The sequence below is a fragment of the Osmia lignaria genome, chromosome 11 (assembly GCF_051020975.1).
Source record: "Osmia lignaria lignaria isolate PbOS001 chromosome 11, iyOsmLign1, whole genome shotgun sequence".
In the NCBI taxonomy this organism is placed as follows: Eukaryota; Metazoa; Arthropoda; class Insecta; order Hymenoptera; family Megachilidae; genus Osmia; species Osmia lignaria.
This window is the reverse complement of record NC_135042.1, coordinates 7,080,021-7,096,815: the sequence shown is the minus strand read 5'-3', so window position 1 is coordinate 7,096,815 and position 16,795 is coordinate 7,080,021. Positions and strand designations below refer to the sequence as shown.

The window sequence follows — 16,795 nt, the reverse complement described above, 5'->3', positions numbered from 1 at the left end:
ATTGTCGTCGGCCAACACATTAGTTCTGGTTAACGCGACCGCGAATACTGTCGCAGACTAGTGGCGATTTACAACAAGGATCGCCACCCTTACCGGACAATCGTACTGAGGTTTCTCCTTAATACCCGTATATCTTGGTTACTTTGCTCGTCTTTGACGGTACAAAGAGTAAGATACTCCTAACGGAGTAAGTCTACACCGTTGTTAACTAAATCTGAAACCTAAGCCCAAGTTTCTCCTAAGATACACACATTCATAACGGTATAATCTAGCAAACTAACGGCTACAACCTTCCTACTGCATTGTACAATTTACTGCTTTTCAAACATTTCATCGAAACAACTGGTCAGAGTAATTATCACAAGAAGACAGCTGTACATTTAACTAGCTGTGTCACAGATACGAATGAATTATAAAGAATGAGTACATGATAATTCCCCGTTTTTTAAAAGTGTCCACCTCCAGAGTCCCAAATGTAGGGAACTGTTGAGTGTTAACCGTACATACAATAGTGAACTCTGAATAGAAATACCTGTTTCAAAACGTCTTTTGGGACGATCAAACAGATGTTTAACGACACCAACAAACTTTGCTAAGCAATCAACCGAGGAAACACGAGGGACAGCTAGTAAATCACAGAAATCAATTCTGAAGAAGAAAGCGTTCGATGCTCGTTGTACGATCAGCCATAAAACTTTAGCAAGGCTGGCTGGTGGTCAGGGCAAAAGAATGAGAAGACTTGGCGATTCGGCCGGAGGGGTGGTTGTAGTGGCAAAGGAGCTGGAATCGAGGGACAGAAAAACAGAACGAAATAGAGAAAACGTACCGAGGGAATAAGGTAAAGAAGAAGGGAGGTGAAAGAGTACGAAGATCGAGTGAAAAAGGAGGTTAGCTGGGATGGTATGTGAAGGAATTTGGTCGCTCGAAAATCCAAGGTTGACCACAAAGTGCCGTACAACGGATACAGAGGTTGAAGAGAGGGAGAGGAACGAGGATGAAGGGAGAACTGAACCGGTTGGTCGGTCGGTCTCTTTTACCCTTTAGCAAAGCACAATGACCGGCCATTTGGGGATTCTTGGACCGCGCCACCACCACCCACACGGTTTAACCTCTCTCTGACCTCTCTTCACCCGCCAACTCACCCTTCTGGCCCATCGCCACGAAGAACTTGACTAAATGGAAGGGGTAGAGAGCACGTTTACACTCAAGACTTTCTAGGTACAGCGTGCAACCCCCCGACACGTTGCTGTACCTGTTCTTTCCCTCGATAAAACAGACTGTACACTTTTGCTCCGAACCCTCCCACCCCCCATCGCCCCTGACCGCTCTTCGGGTTTGTGTATCTTGCCAAGCATTGTGATGGAAATACTCTCCGCGGTATTCACACGCCAATCATTCGCCTCAAAGAAAACACTTACCTAGCTGCGGCTTGTTTCGCTACTCGAGTCTTTCACCGAAAAACTACCATGATAGAGGCTGGGGTCAGAGGTGCAAGATGCATGATGCATGCGAAAACGGGCGATGTATCTTGATCCGAAAAGTTTGAGCTACAGAACACGTTCTCGAGCAGGGTCTTCCTTTTTGCCGCCGACAATAGCCTACTTCCGTGAAAGGAAGCTGCTTATATGCACTGATATTCAATGAAAGCTGCATGTATCATAGAGGTATTCATGTAGCTACCTGCGGTAGATACGGTGTAATATAGAATATTTAGTTTTTGGTATTTTGTAATGTTAAAATATCAGTGGTTCAGAGGGATGGTTTAATTCTTGAATGGTCGAAGTCAGGTTTCTTAGAAATGGAGATGGGCTCTTCTATGATTCTATTATTCTACTTTCTTAATTTTCCAATTTTCCAATCTCCTAATTTCTCAGCTGCCCAATTGCCCCATTTCTTAATTTTCCAACTGTCCAGTTTCCTAATCTCTTAGATGCCTAATTTTCTAATTTCCTCATTTTTCAATTTCCCTAATTTTCTAATTTATCAATTGTCTAATATCCTAATTTTCTAATTTCTCACCTGTCCAGTTTTCTAATTCTCCTATTTCCGATTTCCTAATTTCCCCGTCTTCCATCTCCAATTATCTAATTTCCTAATTTTCAAAAAATCTCTGCCTCGCGAGAAAAATCTATGGCCTCAAATGTTTATCCGGTGAAGTGAAAGTTTCTTCTGAAATGTTTGCCGAGTCATTACAAAGTAAACTTCCCATCATGACAAGCATCTTTGAAACCTATTCCGAGTGAAAACGATATCAGCCTATAAAATCGGTAGGCCGAAAGACCTCCCTCCACAATGAAACATGAATCTCGAGGTGGCACGTAAATCCCGGAAGTGGGCTTCATGTCTGTTCCTCCGTGCTAAATGCCTAGTTGATCCGGTTTTGCGTGCTTTATGGAGTGCAGGACCGTACAGTACCGGACGAAGGGACGTACGTGAGCCACCATATTTCCAACGGATGTAGAATGATCGTGAATTCGTATCGTAAATGAAATCACGTACTCCGGCCGTTTAACACGGAAACGTATTCTACGTAAACGATTCCGTCTGCCTGCAAGTACACGGTTAGATACGTGCACCCCCCATCGTGGAGTATTTCTATGAACGTATGTATGTACATATGCGAATTCAATAAATGTGCACGTACGCGTGTACGAACCTGGACAGAACTATGATCGCCAACTTCTATTTGTACATTTAGGTGTACATAGAATGCTCGTGCTAATGTATAACAGTTACGGTATTTCTATAAGTATTGAAAATACAGAAAATGATTTATATGGAAGTTATAGGTATATTACAGGAGACCATAAGTTAGAAGATACGAATGTCAAATTCTCCTTTTTTTTTTTTTAAACAAATACGTATTTGTTTTTAGAAATATTAATGGTGGTTAATCCTTGAACCTTTAAAACGATTATTTTGAAAGTTTTCCACAATATTAGACTTTGCATACTTTCGAAAGTTAAGGTTCCAGTAGACACCACGAAACGGTTCCGCTGAGAATACTATGTCATGTCATATTTTCAGAGCTGAATAATTGAACATTACATTGTTTGCCCTTTACCGAAATAGCTACCTAAAATAACTAAAAGAAATTCTGTTACACTCGTGGTAGAAATTGTAGAATTTTTATAAAGTAAAATGCTGAATAAAAAATAAATGTATCTCAATTTAATTTATGACGTGGATAAACTTTACTTTACAAAATTAAACGTTCCTTTTAAAATGTTTTATTACTTAGCTTATTTTATTCAGACTTCAGCTGTCATTATTAATATAACCTAATTTGGGACTATAAATAAACATAATCTCTTGGAGAAATTCAGGAGAGACTTGTTGGTTGATTTAAATATCATTTGTAATTATTACATCAATAAATATATTTACTTTGAACATAAAATTTATTATATACTGAATAATGAATGTTTGGTGAAATTTAAACAATACAGTGATTAATAATGATTTCCAGGTAAACATATTTATCAATAATCACAAACCACATTTAAACGAACCAACAAACAATGAATTTCAACCAACAATGTGTATTAAATCATTATCCCCGTTAAAAGCTTCCATCAAAGATCAAAATATAAAAGTATTGAACCGTGAAAAGTAAACACCTTTTAAGGTAGATGGAAATAAAAAAAGGATAAATAAATAAAAGGGGAGAAAATGCTATCTTTATACAGAGTCATATAAAAACTTGCGATAAAAGTAAGAAACGAAGCGTTGACAATACCTCTTTTAAAATCTTATGTCGCAGAAGAGAAGAAAAATAAAAGCCCTTGTCTACTCGCTTTGCGAAGCTATCAGTGTGGCGTTTTGAAACGTCGCTGTTTCTCACCGGTGATTTACACGGCAGATACAATTGTAAATACGATCGAGAACGATGCAACGTACTCGCAACCAGATACCGTCAGACTAAAATCAATTGTAATCAAGACCGACATATAAATCAAATCGTCCGCGAAGGGGTGGAAAGCAGGAACTGTATAGCAGGTCGCTTCCTCCTGAATGATTTGTTACCGGCACGCTTTAGGAAGCTCGGCATCGTGTCTTCCTCGCTTTTGTACCCACCTCCTTTCGCGGCTGTCACTACGCTCCAGAGCCCATTACCTCGGTGAAAACCGAAAAGGGGTGTCTGTCGTCTAGATACGAGTTCGAGGAAAACTTCTCCCGTATCTTTTCAACTTTCGACCACGAGGAAACAATATCCATTGCGTACGTGTACCGTGATACGATACGACACCGACGCGACGGATATTGGTTGCTACCGCTTGAAAGCATCGAGAAACTTACCTCTTTATGGCACCTGTCAATCGTTATTCTTGGATTTTATTTCCATTACTCTAAACGGTTTAAGGAAAACTGCTCCCGTTTTCATATACGCTTCTTCCGGCCAGTTTACTGCTCACCTAGCATCAACGAAGACTTAGCTTTCCTTCTATTATTATTATTATTATTAAACGATATTATATGGCGATAATTTACCTTCGGATGTCAGATCATGGAGAGAGACAATTTTACTTTAATTTTGTATTTTATACTATTCTTATTTTCTACATTTTACAGCGTTTCTTTAAAAATTAGTCTTCCATTATATAATCTAAATATTTATTAATTTTCATTATTTCAATTATTTTTTAGTTAAAATTTGTGGCAATGAATTGAAAAGAAAATAAATAGGGCTTGTTATTAAAAATGATGTTTTGCAAGGGTTTAATAAATATTATATGTTGTCACAGAGGAAGGAGGTTGTGTTTCTAAAATGTTATTTAACCGGCGCTCACGTTAAATATTAGAAGCTTCAACCAACTACAAACATTACACGAATAACATCGAAGCTAGTCCCAAAAATAAACATCTGTTCGTGAAGCAATTTATCCGTAGCTCGCAGTTTCGCAGTTTCGAAGCCTTTGTATGTATAGAAGCCTAGGTAAGGTACGTTTTCGAAACTCAGTGATGCAGTTTCCATCGAAAAAGTTAGAACGATAAGATAGAACGGAAAGGAATTTCGTTAGGTTCGTATATCAGAGTGACGTTGGAAAGGGTGTGCCAGTGTTTCGAGCGAACCTAAACTCGGGACACAGGTGTTGCCTCTTTGAAATTTCATTTCTCTTACGGATGAATAAACCTAACCCAGACCCTGCCTATGTTTCCTCGCTATCCTTATCCGAACACCCTCCGTGTTACAGAAGAAATCCCTCTTTACGTCGATAAATCGTAAAAATTACTTTTACTTACGGATTCATCGAGATCCTACCTTTTATTTTCGTTTGAGGAGAGGATTTTAGGATTATTCTCAACTAGGGGTGTACGGGTGCCCGAGAATAAGTAAAGTTTTATTTGCCATAAGAGACATTTAAGTTTAGGTATTTTTGTTTCCAATTGCTACGCAAATATTTCCATTGCTTGTTCTGTGTTTTGAAATGTACTTATTAAACACTTTGCATTCGACAACTACAGCAGCGAAAGTGTTAAGTAACGGAAAAGCTAGATTAAGTACATCAGTACACGTTACCTTTCAATTGTTTCAATTACTTTTGTATTTACTACACTCGCACATCTTAACTCGTAAAACCAAGCTTATGAGCATAAGCCGTGATAATCCAATCTGCGACTCGTAATTTATTGGCGTTTAATTCGTGCGAGACACAGGTGCCAGTTTCACCTTTACTAAATCTATATAAGTCGTTCTCGTGATTTTATAACAGTTAATAATATAGAAATAATCATTTTGCAATTATAGCATAAAATTGTTATAAATTTTAGAAAAAAATAATTTTCGATGAAATTTTTCTTGATACACTAAAATATTGAAATAATTATTTGAATATCAATTATACGAGTGCAGAAGAAATCACGTATTTAAACGTGTATTAAGTTATACGGGAATAAAATTTTATTTAAGCTAATTAGAATTTAGTACCTATATGTATAAGGTGTTAAGCCTGGGGTGGACAACCCTGTAGGGGGTGGTAGCGGGTGATTTTGAACAATTTTCTCCTGTATCGAAATGCTCGATAAGGCTTATTAGTTTTTGAATTAATAATGAAAAACACAACCAATCAGAGCGCGCATACTGCGCATGCTCAGTGACAAGAGTGTCGGCTACGAACCTACGTGCCGCATAGTTTGTTCGTGACCTTGATCGTGCGCGGTTTTTCCAGCTGTTACATTCGCGGCTAAGCATGCGTGCTCTGATTGATTGTGTTTTTTATTCTTAATTCAAAAACTAAGCTTTAACAAGTATTTTAGTGAAAAAGAAAGTTGTTCAAGATCACTCCAGCTACTACCCCTTGCAAGGATATCCATTTGTAGCCGAACACTGTGTGTCACAGGTCAGTGCACGTATAGGTTATGTGTATAATTTTTGTATTTTTGTATCATTGTTGATTAAAATAAAAAAGGTAGAGGGAATACAAATATTTATTCTAAAAGAATAATTAATTTAATTCTTAAATTTATTTCATTTACTCATATTTGAAACTTGTTTCTTTTCAATCATTTTATGACACATTGGTAAATTTGCTACAAACCATTTAACCAAATTGATTTATCTTTCTATTAGTTCAGATAATTGACATTTTACTGTAGTATGTATTAAATTTTCATTAGTACCTATCTGTAGATATAAATATTTGTCATATCAGTCATAAACAATATGATACGGAATAGGATATCCAAAACGCTTGCAAAGAGCATAAAATATTTGATTGGATTTATAATAGTATCAATGCTATTGTTAGTAGTACTAAATAGTAATCATTGTATCAGTTATTAATAGTCATCTTGTGTTTCAAATCAATCTATCAAATTCAGTATCAGATATATGATCTGTTAATACATTTTAATGTCTCTACTCAGTATATCAAATGCAAATTACAAACCAATTACTATAAAATATACGTAGAATCAAGCCTATTATATTACATTACAAATTAAAATTTTACATAGACGTCTGAACAAATTAATTATAATAAAAATATTTAAGAAACATAGATACAATAAATATATCTAATTAAAATTGCAAACTGTTTTTGTACTAAAATTAGTTGCTGAAATTTTGTAATACAAGAGTTTCATACATTAAAAAGTAATATTCCTAAGTTCATTGTTTCTAAGTTTAAACGAGACTTAAGTGTTTTAATTAATTAGACACCCAGTAACCATGGATTTCAACTGATCATCATAGATCAGTGATTTCATTAGTCCAAATACAAAGTTTTAATTCTATGGAAATTGATTGTCTGACTTGGTAGCCTGATTCTTCAAAATTACCTAACTTGTAACTAAGTTTCACTACTAATTAGTCACTCAATCTAACTAAATTCTAACTTTATCCAACTTCTTTACAACTTTCATTTTACAGCACTAATTTTAAATGTTATAAATTCTTGAAATAATTTTCAACAATGCAAGTGTGATTTAAAAGTTGTAACAGTTCAATGAATTTGAGCTAAACATATATTGGTAATTCCTCATCTAGTATGTAGCTACAGCAGAGAGAAATTTAGTAGCACAGAATTTCCTCCAAGTTATGATTCTTAAGCTTGAAATGCTAGTTTCTCAACGTCGTTGTAATTAGTTTCTGTTACCCTTCGGAAATTCCTAACTTTATGACACGTCTCGAGCTATTGAGGACGGTAGAAGTGAAATTTCAATAGCTTGAAACGAAATTAAACAGTAATAATAGTAACTAGCGAACAGTGCAAATTACGTATGTTTTCTTTAAAAATAGTAGCAAATCTTACAAGTAGTCATCACGTTATATCTTTCAAAGATATCTCAAAACCTCATTGGAAAAATTGCTTGGTTATTTCAAATAGTAATACAAAATCATGAATAATAGTTTTCGTTATATTTTTTATGTAAAACTTTAATTCTTTTTAATTCTATCATCGGCTACATCCTGTATAGCAACAATAAACAGGAACGAATTTTTCGTAATTTCGCATAAAATTCAGTATTAATATTTCCATCCATTTTAATATTAAACAGGGCAAGATATTAATATTCATGCGTTCCTGATTGGAACTAACTCAAAACAACTTCAGAGTAATGCATACAGACAAAATTTACGTATACCACTACGTGATACCTTTCCACGTCAGACACGTGACGTCTGACTGTAAGTAAGTCACTTCCACTTTGTCTCTTTCATTTGTGCGCTTCCTTACTTCTCATTGTCGGTCGTATCCTAGTGACATGTGCATTTATGTCTTCCTACCTTTCGTATATCCTTTAATTATTATTTTAGAAGTTAGACAGTTATATCCCATTATTCATCAATATCCTTATCTTTAAAAAAGAAATGCTCTGCTCTATTAACAATACATAAAGATATGTAAATTATGCAAAAAGGTTTATAAAAAATCATTATACATATTAGCCACTAAAAATTGAAAGATTTTACGGTAGAGAAATCTGATCTATATTATGAAAGATTGAAAGGCTTTGTTATGGAGCTTATGATACGGAAGACCTTCTGTATCTTTCAAAGCATTCATTTAAAATGATAGTACACCCACGCGCAAGCCTGCTTTTCCTTGCCAAAGGAAACTGCAGAGGAAAGTAGCGTTCCACCACTCGTCTGACTCATTTATGTTCCGGTTTCAATAGTTTGGTGCACGATGACAGGAAGTCACCCTCTTGCACCGTTAACCGAAGGGTTAACGGTGAAGACCCATGAGATGCAATTTCTATTGCAAAAGGTAGAATGAAATCAAATAGACTCCTTTAATATTATACGTCTGACTGTATTAATAATTTTTCAATATGTAGAATGCTTTAAAATATTCCATAACAAAATATGTTGCAAACATGATTGATTTTATTTTAGATGATAGGATGCTAATTCAGTCATTAATGATGACTGTTTTAAGCTGAATTTTTTATCAATTTTTGTTTCAAAATTTCAAATTCCATATAACTTGGTTTTCAAATGGGAATCATAGACAAATGAATAATATAAAAAGTATTAAGTTTTTCAACTAATCTTGAAGAGGGTATTGGTACTTGTTTGCACTTAGGCCATCCACTTAGAAAGTTGAATAATACTCAGTGACGCATTAAGATGGTGTGATCTAACGACATCCACATTGATGCTTTTCTTTCGAGTCTTACTATCTGAATTTCTCCTTGGAAGGATATCTCGTTTGCTTTCCACTCGCGCAGAAATTTTACGCCAGAGCGGTTGTCCTGGAAGAACGACGATCAGGAACGTGAGCGGCGTCGTCGAGTGCACATCGCCGGACGTCGTCGTCGGCGGTACCGACAATGGATGTCGAGAATGTCGCGAATGTTTGCCGCCTCAGGCAACGAGACTCGGTACTCGAGGCGTCAGTCGAGCGACAATCTTGTCGTCGTCATCGTTGCCGTCGTTCTTCTTGAGAATCGCTTCGTCTGGCAATTTTTCACTACTTCTTTCGAAAATACACCTAAATATATTTGCAGCTAATTATGAAACTTGAAAATTATGTTTTTCATAGAAGTACGATTATACTGAAAATCGTACATTCATTAGTTTAACCCTTCAGTGATCGTGTGGATGATAAATATCATTTATTTAACAATTTTTTAAATCTCAACCCTTGAACGGCGGACCATGGAGAGCGCTCCAACTTTAATTTAATTTTGTATTCCATATCATTTTCATTTTCAAAATTATACATTGTTCCTTTGAAAATTATTCTTCCAATGAGAAACGTTTTAAAATTCGTTCAATAACATTCCACTTCAAACATATTACAATAACTTCCACAATGGATGGACAAATTTACAAAAATATTATCTTTATAAAAGACAGGTGTGGACTGTTTAATGTTATTTTTCAAAATGATCGAAAATGCGAACAAAAATTCCAACTCTTTTTCCAATGGCCAATTTTACACGTATACTTACCAAAAGAACGTGGATAACTGTGAAATATTTATAAGAAAAGAATTCTATTCCCTAAATCATAGCACGAACATAAACATACAACATAGTGAGATTTTTTGCGTTGTGCATTCAGATCACACGTGTTAGAAATAAAATTTCCAGTAGAAGAATTTTCTGACGAATAGATCTATAATGTTGTTTAGTACACAATGTAATCACTTTGTTATGACATATTCGGCAGAATGTTAGTTAATCAGAAAACACTTCCACTGTATTCGCAGCTTCACACGTAACGATTACACATCTAAACAAACATTAATCAACTAATGCTACTAACACGAACTGTTGATATAAGGATACAGTTCAGCATTAGAGTAGCAAGGACTTGATGTTACACATTGCATGATGTAAAGATCATTCATCAATACGAATGAATGTATGTACTATACGTATGTATAGTCTCGAGCATAGTAGAAGTTCTCAGAACCTCAATTGTCACGATATTAATATTAAAATTGATTTAGAAAAAAAAAATAACATAACTTTGAATTATTAAATTATATAAAATTTAGTACATAATTGAAAGGAATTATCGCGACATCCAATTTCCACATCGTCATTTCCTTAGGGTAAACCTACCATGCTCGGTGCTGTACATGCAAATTTTTTCACGAAACATATCACCCTTATTACAAAATGACTCTACATTCAAAATATTGCATTTGAATCTTTTTTTTTTTTATTACACACGCTACATTTCGTGAAAATATTTGGTACATTAGTATGCACACGTCGATACATATTAAAACTAATTACACAGACACAAACAGAAAGCGTATCAACGTATATACGCCAAGTAAAAATGTATAACAGATAAGTTATGCTTGATGATATGCATGATCGGATGACGAACGAGAAAACAAGAGCTGGTGGGAAAGAGAGGAAAAATGAAAAGTAGACACAGAAAGATACAAAGTATAGGGAAGAATCGTATTCGTGTACACGTACAAACATACACATAGATATAAACATAGATTTAGATACATAGAGGTATAGAAACGTACGTGAAAGCGAAATGATATAGGTGATAGATGAAGGAAGAGGAAATCGGCGTTCATTTTAGAGAGAAAAATTCTACTGACTAATCCTAATTGCAAACCAAACAAACGAACCAACCTCCTCGGTAAGGCCTAGCAGAAAATGTCCGCGGGCCCCCTGTAACAAAAATATATATAAATCATAAGAAATCATAGAAGAACGAAAAGAAATAGCTATGTGAATTTCAAATCATTGTTACTCATGGGTATTATAATACGATCTAAGGGAGTAACAAATATCCACAAGGGAAGAGGATATTTTTAGAGTGTCAAACTCATGGAATAATAATTCTGTTTTTTCTTTCTTTTTTTAAGATTTGGTATCTTAAACTATACAGTTCAAATCAATCTGTTGTTAACCTTTAGAGAATGGAAATTTTATGTGTGGTACAGTGGTAAATTGTAAAAAACAAAGCTACCCCTTTGAAACCTAAAAATAAAAACAATAGACAAACTCGAAAACAAATCGTGTTAACAAAGTTCTTTTATTTTTATTTCGGTTTTAGCTTTCAATTAAAGGATTATGAAACCCTTTAAAAGAGTAAAAACAACTTGAAGTATCAAAATCAACTTTCCATCCTCTATAGGTTACAAAATGTATCTCTAAAAAAGAAAACATTGAATCAGAATTTAAGCTGAAGAAAATGGATCAAAAAACCAAATGATCGAATTACAGCGCTTATACTCTAATAACAGTTGAAAAAAGTCAAATAAAAAATCGATAAAAATTGAAAACTAGTCGCACCGTTGTTTGACACCCCTACAGGCGTAATCTACTAGGTACAATTTTTCAGTGAACACGCTTGGGAAAGGGATATAACGGAAGGAAGGGATGGAACGAAGGGGTCAGGATGGGGGATAGTAATGGTTGCTGGGCGTGAAATAAAGTTTGCACCGCAAACTCGGCGTTCACCGCGATTAACCGACACCGGAAACGCAAAACGGGTGAATTTAAAAATCGCAACCGCTCAGTTTTCGTGAAAGTGAAATTGGGACGGAATGGATGCGAGAGCCTGGTAGAAAACGATGTACCGTTATCGATATTTCCAGCAGAAAATCCGAAAAAATTAATATTCATCGAATCAAAATGTTTGGAAATTGAAAAGGAAATTCTGATACGCTTTTAGAACGATGGGAAATTCAAATGGCTTACAATCTCGTACTTGTGCTTTTCGTGAGTTCAGGAAATTGCAATGAAAGTTGGTTATTCGTATTCTTTCGTTCGTCCTCTTTCTTTCTCGATTAGATGGACCGATAAGTTACCAACTTTTTATATCATTCGATTGACCGGAAATGAACGTTCAACTGTCGAACAAGTTTTATAATTTCATCAATAGAAAAGGAGGAAAGAAATTATTCTTGCATATTAATTATTTCTATCAAATATTTTAACCCTTTCGACCCTGGTGGGACAATATATGTCACATGTATCCATTATTTAATACATTTTCTTTTGGGTTATTTAATTATTTAATTTATAAGAATTTTAAGATTCGAAAACTGCTAACAAATACAAAGCTTAAAAATGAACTATTTCTTACGAACGTCTATTTTCACTGCGACGAACGAAGTATTAATAATCAAATCTTTCAAATCGCAGAACTGAATATCAAGTTGAAATAATTCCCCGAGGCGCATTGATTCGAAAAATATGGTAATGGTTTATACAATACAAGCGTCATTTACAAGTAGCCACGATAAACGTCGACGATAAGAGAGCATCGAATGGTACCTTTTCCCACTTCTCTATTACTCGCATTCATTACGTTTCAGTCCGCGTACATTGAAGATTAAGTTTCTCCATCCAACTAGCGGGTTCGCTTTGTTCGACCAGGTATTACGTTAGTTCATACGGGTCAGAATATTACCGGCGAAACCGCATCGGCACTGCGGTAACTTACACGGTTAGAATCGACAGATAATTCCCTGTTAGAGCAAATACATACATGGAAATGTAACGAGTCGAATTACGCCCTTTCGTCTAACGATTCAACTTTGAGTTGTTCGATTTTCCGCTCGCCTTATTGTTTGCCACCACTTCATCCCTTTACCGTGCCGTGTAACGGTAACTAAAGAAGGCACAATCGTTAATATTCATGAACGACCGAGTGTATACAGGAATACGGTACTGTAATCTTTGAAAATCTTCTCCTGTTGAATTTTTCAGCTGTACACACAATGTTCGTTTTGCGAGCGAAGCATGAATTTATTCATATTCTCGGCTATAAACATTGTTTCTACAAAATTGATATGTAACCTTTTTTATGGACGTTTTGATGAAAATGGAATTTATATTAAAACGGTGAATTTTTATTGGAGAATTGGAATGGATATCAAAGCAATCACGTAGAACAATGGAATACATTGTATCTTAAATAAATAATGGGGGGGGGATGGGCTATTTAATTCTTAACTATTATGGTAAAAAACAAACAGTATTTGAAAAATTGCAATAAGAACTTAATTAATTCTGATGGAATATCTTGGGAGCTTTTTTAGTGTCATTTATTACTTGACCGCATAGGTATAAAATGTCAAATGTGTAAATTTGTAATTGGTATGCTATTTATATTAATTACTATTTTTCATAATACCTAAAGATATGCTAATTTCATGTATGTCATCATCAAAGAACCTTACAATATAAATTAGTAAAATTTAGGGTAATACTTTCTATGGATGGAGAAAATATTTGATATAAAAGTAATATTTTTGCATGAGGATTTCCACGGTCTGCCAATTACAGATTTAAACATTTGCAGAAATATTGAGGTATCTGCGGTGGCTTAAACCGACGTGTCGTGTTGTTGCCCTGATTTGTTAGGTTACAACGTACATATCACGTTGCTGGGAGAGATTGCTCGGTTACTCGTGGCTGAGTTACAACGTATCACACTGATTCGAGCAATTGCTCTGGTCCTCGTCCCTGTTCTATGTAGCATGTGAACAGAAAAATTCTTTCAGAATTGAATTCTATTATGATTTAGCTTTTCGAGATATAATCGTATTTAGATTGAAATGCTATTTCAAAAAATATGATAAAATTATTTGCTGATGATGCATTACTGTGCTTTGGATACGAAAATATTTACAAATAACGAATAATTTATTATTTGAATAATTTTGAAATAATAACTTATCTATAATTAATTGTTTCTCGAGTAAATAATTATTTCAAAATTACCCGAATAGCAAATGATTGATCATCCGCAAATAACTTCGTATCCTTCGTAATTTTTGCTCGAATAATTCCGGACTCTGTTCCTATGCATTATGTACGGTCAAAAAGATTGAATAATTTATGTTGGAAAAACAAGCCAATCGAAGAGCGCGGGAATATCGCATCGGATGCGAATATTTCGCATTTCATTTCGCGATAATGCAGCCGTAATGTACAATTTTAATAATCACTATCACAATGTTTCGCGATTAAATAAAACCTCCATTATGGGTCAAAAAAAAAAAAACAATTCCGTCAGACCAGGCGTTGTGAACGATGTTATTAATCGAAAAAACAGACCGTTCGAGGGAAAACCTCTCTCAGGAGAACGGCGAACAAAAGGGGTATCTGATTAAGCGTCATCTGCAATATCTGGCGACAAAATCTCGCGGACCGTAAAGAGTAACCTTAGGTAGTAATGGTGTTGATGGTTTAGAAGTTGGTGTTAACGGACTTGGAGCCGAGGGCTTGTAGCAAAGATCTGAACATGTATGAAAGGGTTACAGTGTATATCTACGTGGCAAGTTGTCGTTGTGAAAGACGGTGCTACTGGCCGGAGGTTTCATAACACTTGGAAACAGGTGGTGTTCTCTCGTCTTATTGCCTCGACTAGTTCGGGCAACAGTCGATTGCCGCGTACGGAGGGAAGCAACCAAGGTGGCGAGGCGACAGAATGCTTTACACGGCGAAACGTTAAAAACGATAAACCTTTATGCTATTAAACTTCTCTCTAAACGGTTGCTTTTTATTTTCTATAACACTTCTTCGTTGTTTTCGACTGTTAACACGTTGACTGCTGCAGTGGAAATAGGTGTCTCCTTACAAGTCATATTGAGTTCTAATTACTAAGCTTAAAATTAGTTAATTTTCAACTTTCAACTTTTCTATTCGTTACTTTTCACATTCAAAATAGTTTACACACTTAAGAATAGACTTCTAACCCAAAAATCCTAAATTTAATAAAATTTTGTGGAATGGTAACAAGGATCATTTCATTTCTGCAGAAATTCACTCTGAAAAGATACAATCATCTCCTAATGTTTGCTAAATTTTTTCCAAAGGGGTAGGTTTAAAAGAATTCTCAAAGGTGCAAGTTCTTTTGATTCTTCCAAATAGGCTTACTCCTTTGAGAAAAAGGGAAGCATTTTTAAAGTAGCAATTTTTTGCTTCTTTTAAACTGTGCTCAGCATTGAACGAAGTTTCCCTTTAAACAAAATAACGGGTAGTTTATACGTTGGAACGATAGCCGTCAAACACCTTCAAAGGTTAATCGAAAGCTTGTTTTATAATCTCGTGACTTCATTTAAGGTATTTATTTCTTGAGAGTTACCCGATCGATCAATATGTCGATACCATAGCGGTGTATTCCGCTTTCCTAGAAAGTTCGATAATTTAAACCCTTTACCGGAAGGTATCTATAATACCTGCTTTCAACTTTGATTAATGATACGTCGACGAGCACGTCACTTTGTTCATATGTTACACTTATCTAGCATAATGTAAGTCCGAGCTAATTGGTGCTCACTGGATTTTTTATACATACTATCATATGCAAAAAAAAGAAAGTAGACGAGAAGGACTGAATCCTATTTTCTATTCATTCTATTTTTAAAATAAATTTTCTTACATTCTTCAAAATTTATTCCTGTGTATTGGTAATATCGCATTTACATACGTATAACAAGACAGTTTTCATATTTATATTCCGCAATAACACTGTTAACAGCGTTACGATATTTTAACATGACAGCTTTGAAAATATCCAAGGATTATTTGTGTACCGCGTTCCATTTACATCCAATTCAAGGACTGCTAAAAATGTACATTGCAAATATATTACGTGGAAACATTACAATTGTTAAGTTACGAATGTAATTAGTAAAACGTTGTATAAAAGCAATGAGAGTGGACATAATGTGACTCGTATGCAATGAAAGCAGAAAATAACGTTCGTATCGCGCACATGATAATGTCAATGTTCAATATTCGTTTGCTGAACAAATAAACCTGTTGACAAGTATTTTAACTATCGCGTTGAAAACACACCTTTCTAACAAGTAAACAATTATTATTTACCTATACCTATCCTTTTGGCTGTTGTATAATAAATATATGATAGTAGTACTAATAAAAATTTACACATATATGAAATTCAAGTGGATGTATTTTTGAGAGTACTTTTGGGAGTTGACTCTCATATCACTTTTTGAGAGCAGAAAATTTTGTTATCACTCTTTAGCAGACACTACAATTTGAGAGTGCTCTAGAAAACTATTATTTAAAAAAAAATCTCAACTGGACATCTACTTACTGATTTTAACAAATGAAAATCAGTTTAAATATGTGGACTATATTTATACCAATTTTTAAGACATTAGGGGTCTTGTAATTTTAGAAAAATTATATTTTAGAATTTTATAATCATTTCATAAATTTTTCACTTTTTCTCCAAGCTCAGTTTAGATATTTAATTAGATTTTTAAAGGATATTTGGTCTACGACAATACTTTTGTTCCCCACTGTACATACTGTTACATTTCATTCAAACCTATACAAAGAACTGGTCCCGCTATTTTTCTTTCTCTGTTCCTCTTTC

At 34.8% G+C, this 16,795-nt stretch overlaps 1 protein-coding gene and 1 long non-coding RNA gene across 12 annotated transcripts in view; one reads left to right on the top strand and one right to left on the bottom strand.

Annotated features, from left to right (window-relative positions):
* Positions 1-16,795, bottom strand: part of LOC117603711 (nephrin) — a 170,571-nt gene that overhangs the window by 95,963 nt on the left and 57,813 nt on the right. For 2 of the 3 annotated variants that reach the window (XM_034323117.2, XM_034323118.2), the window contains exon 3: positions 11,059-11,097. The exons of the other annotated variant lie outside the window; for it this stretch is intronic. In XM_034323117.2, coding sequence (XP_034179008.2) covers positions 11,059-11,097 — 39 coding nt within the window. The remainder of the gene's footprint in view (positions 1-11,058; positions 11,098-16,795) is intronic. 3 annotated transcript variants of the gene reach the window in all.
* The window catches only part of LOC143305798 (uncharacterized), a 179,391-nt gene continuing 168,742 nt past the window's right edge, over positions 6,147-16,795 (top strand). For all 9 annotated transcript variants that reach the window (XR_013062961.1, XR_013062958.1, XR_013062957.1 and 6 more), the window contains exon 1: positions 6,147-6,341. This is a non-coding gene — a long non-coding RNA (uncharacterized LOC143305798). The remainder of the gene's footprint in view (positions 6,342-16,795) is intronic.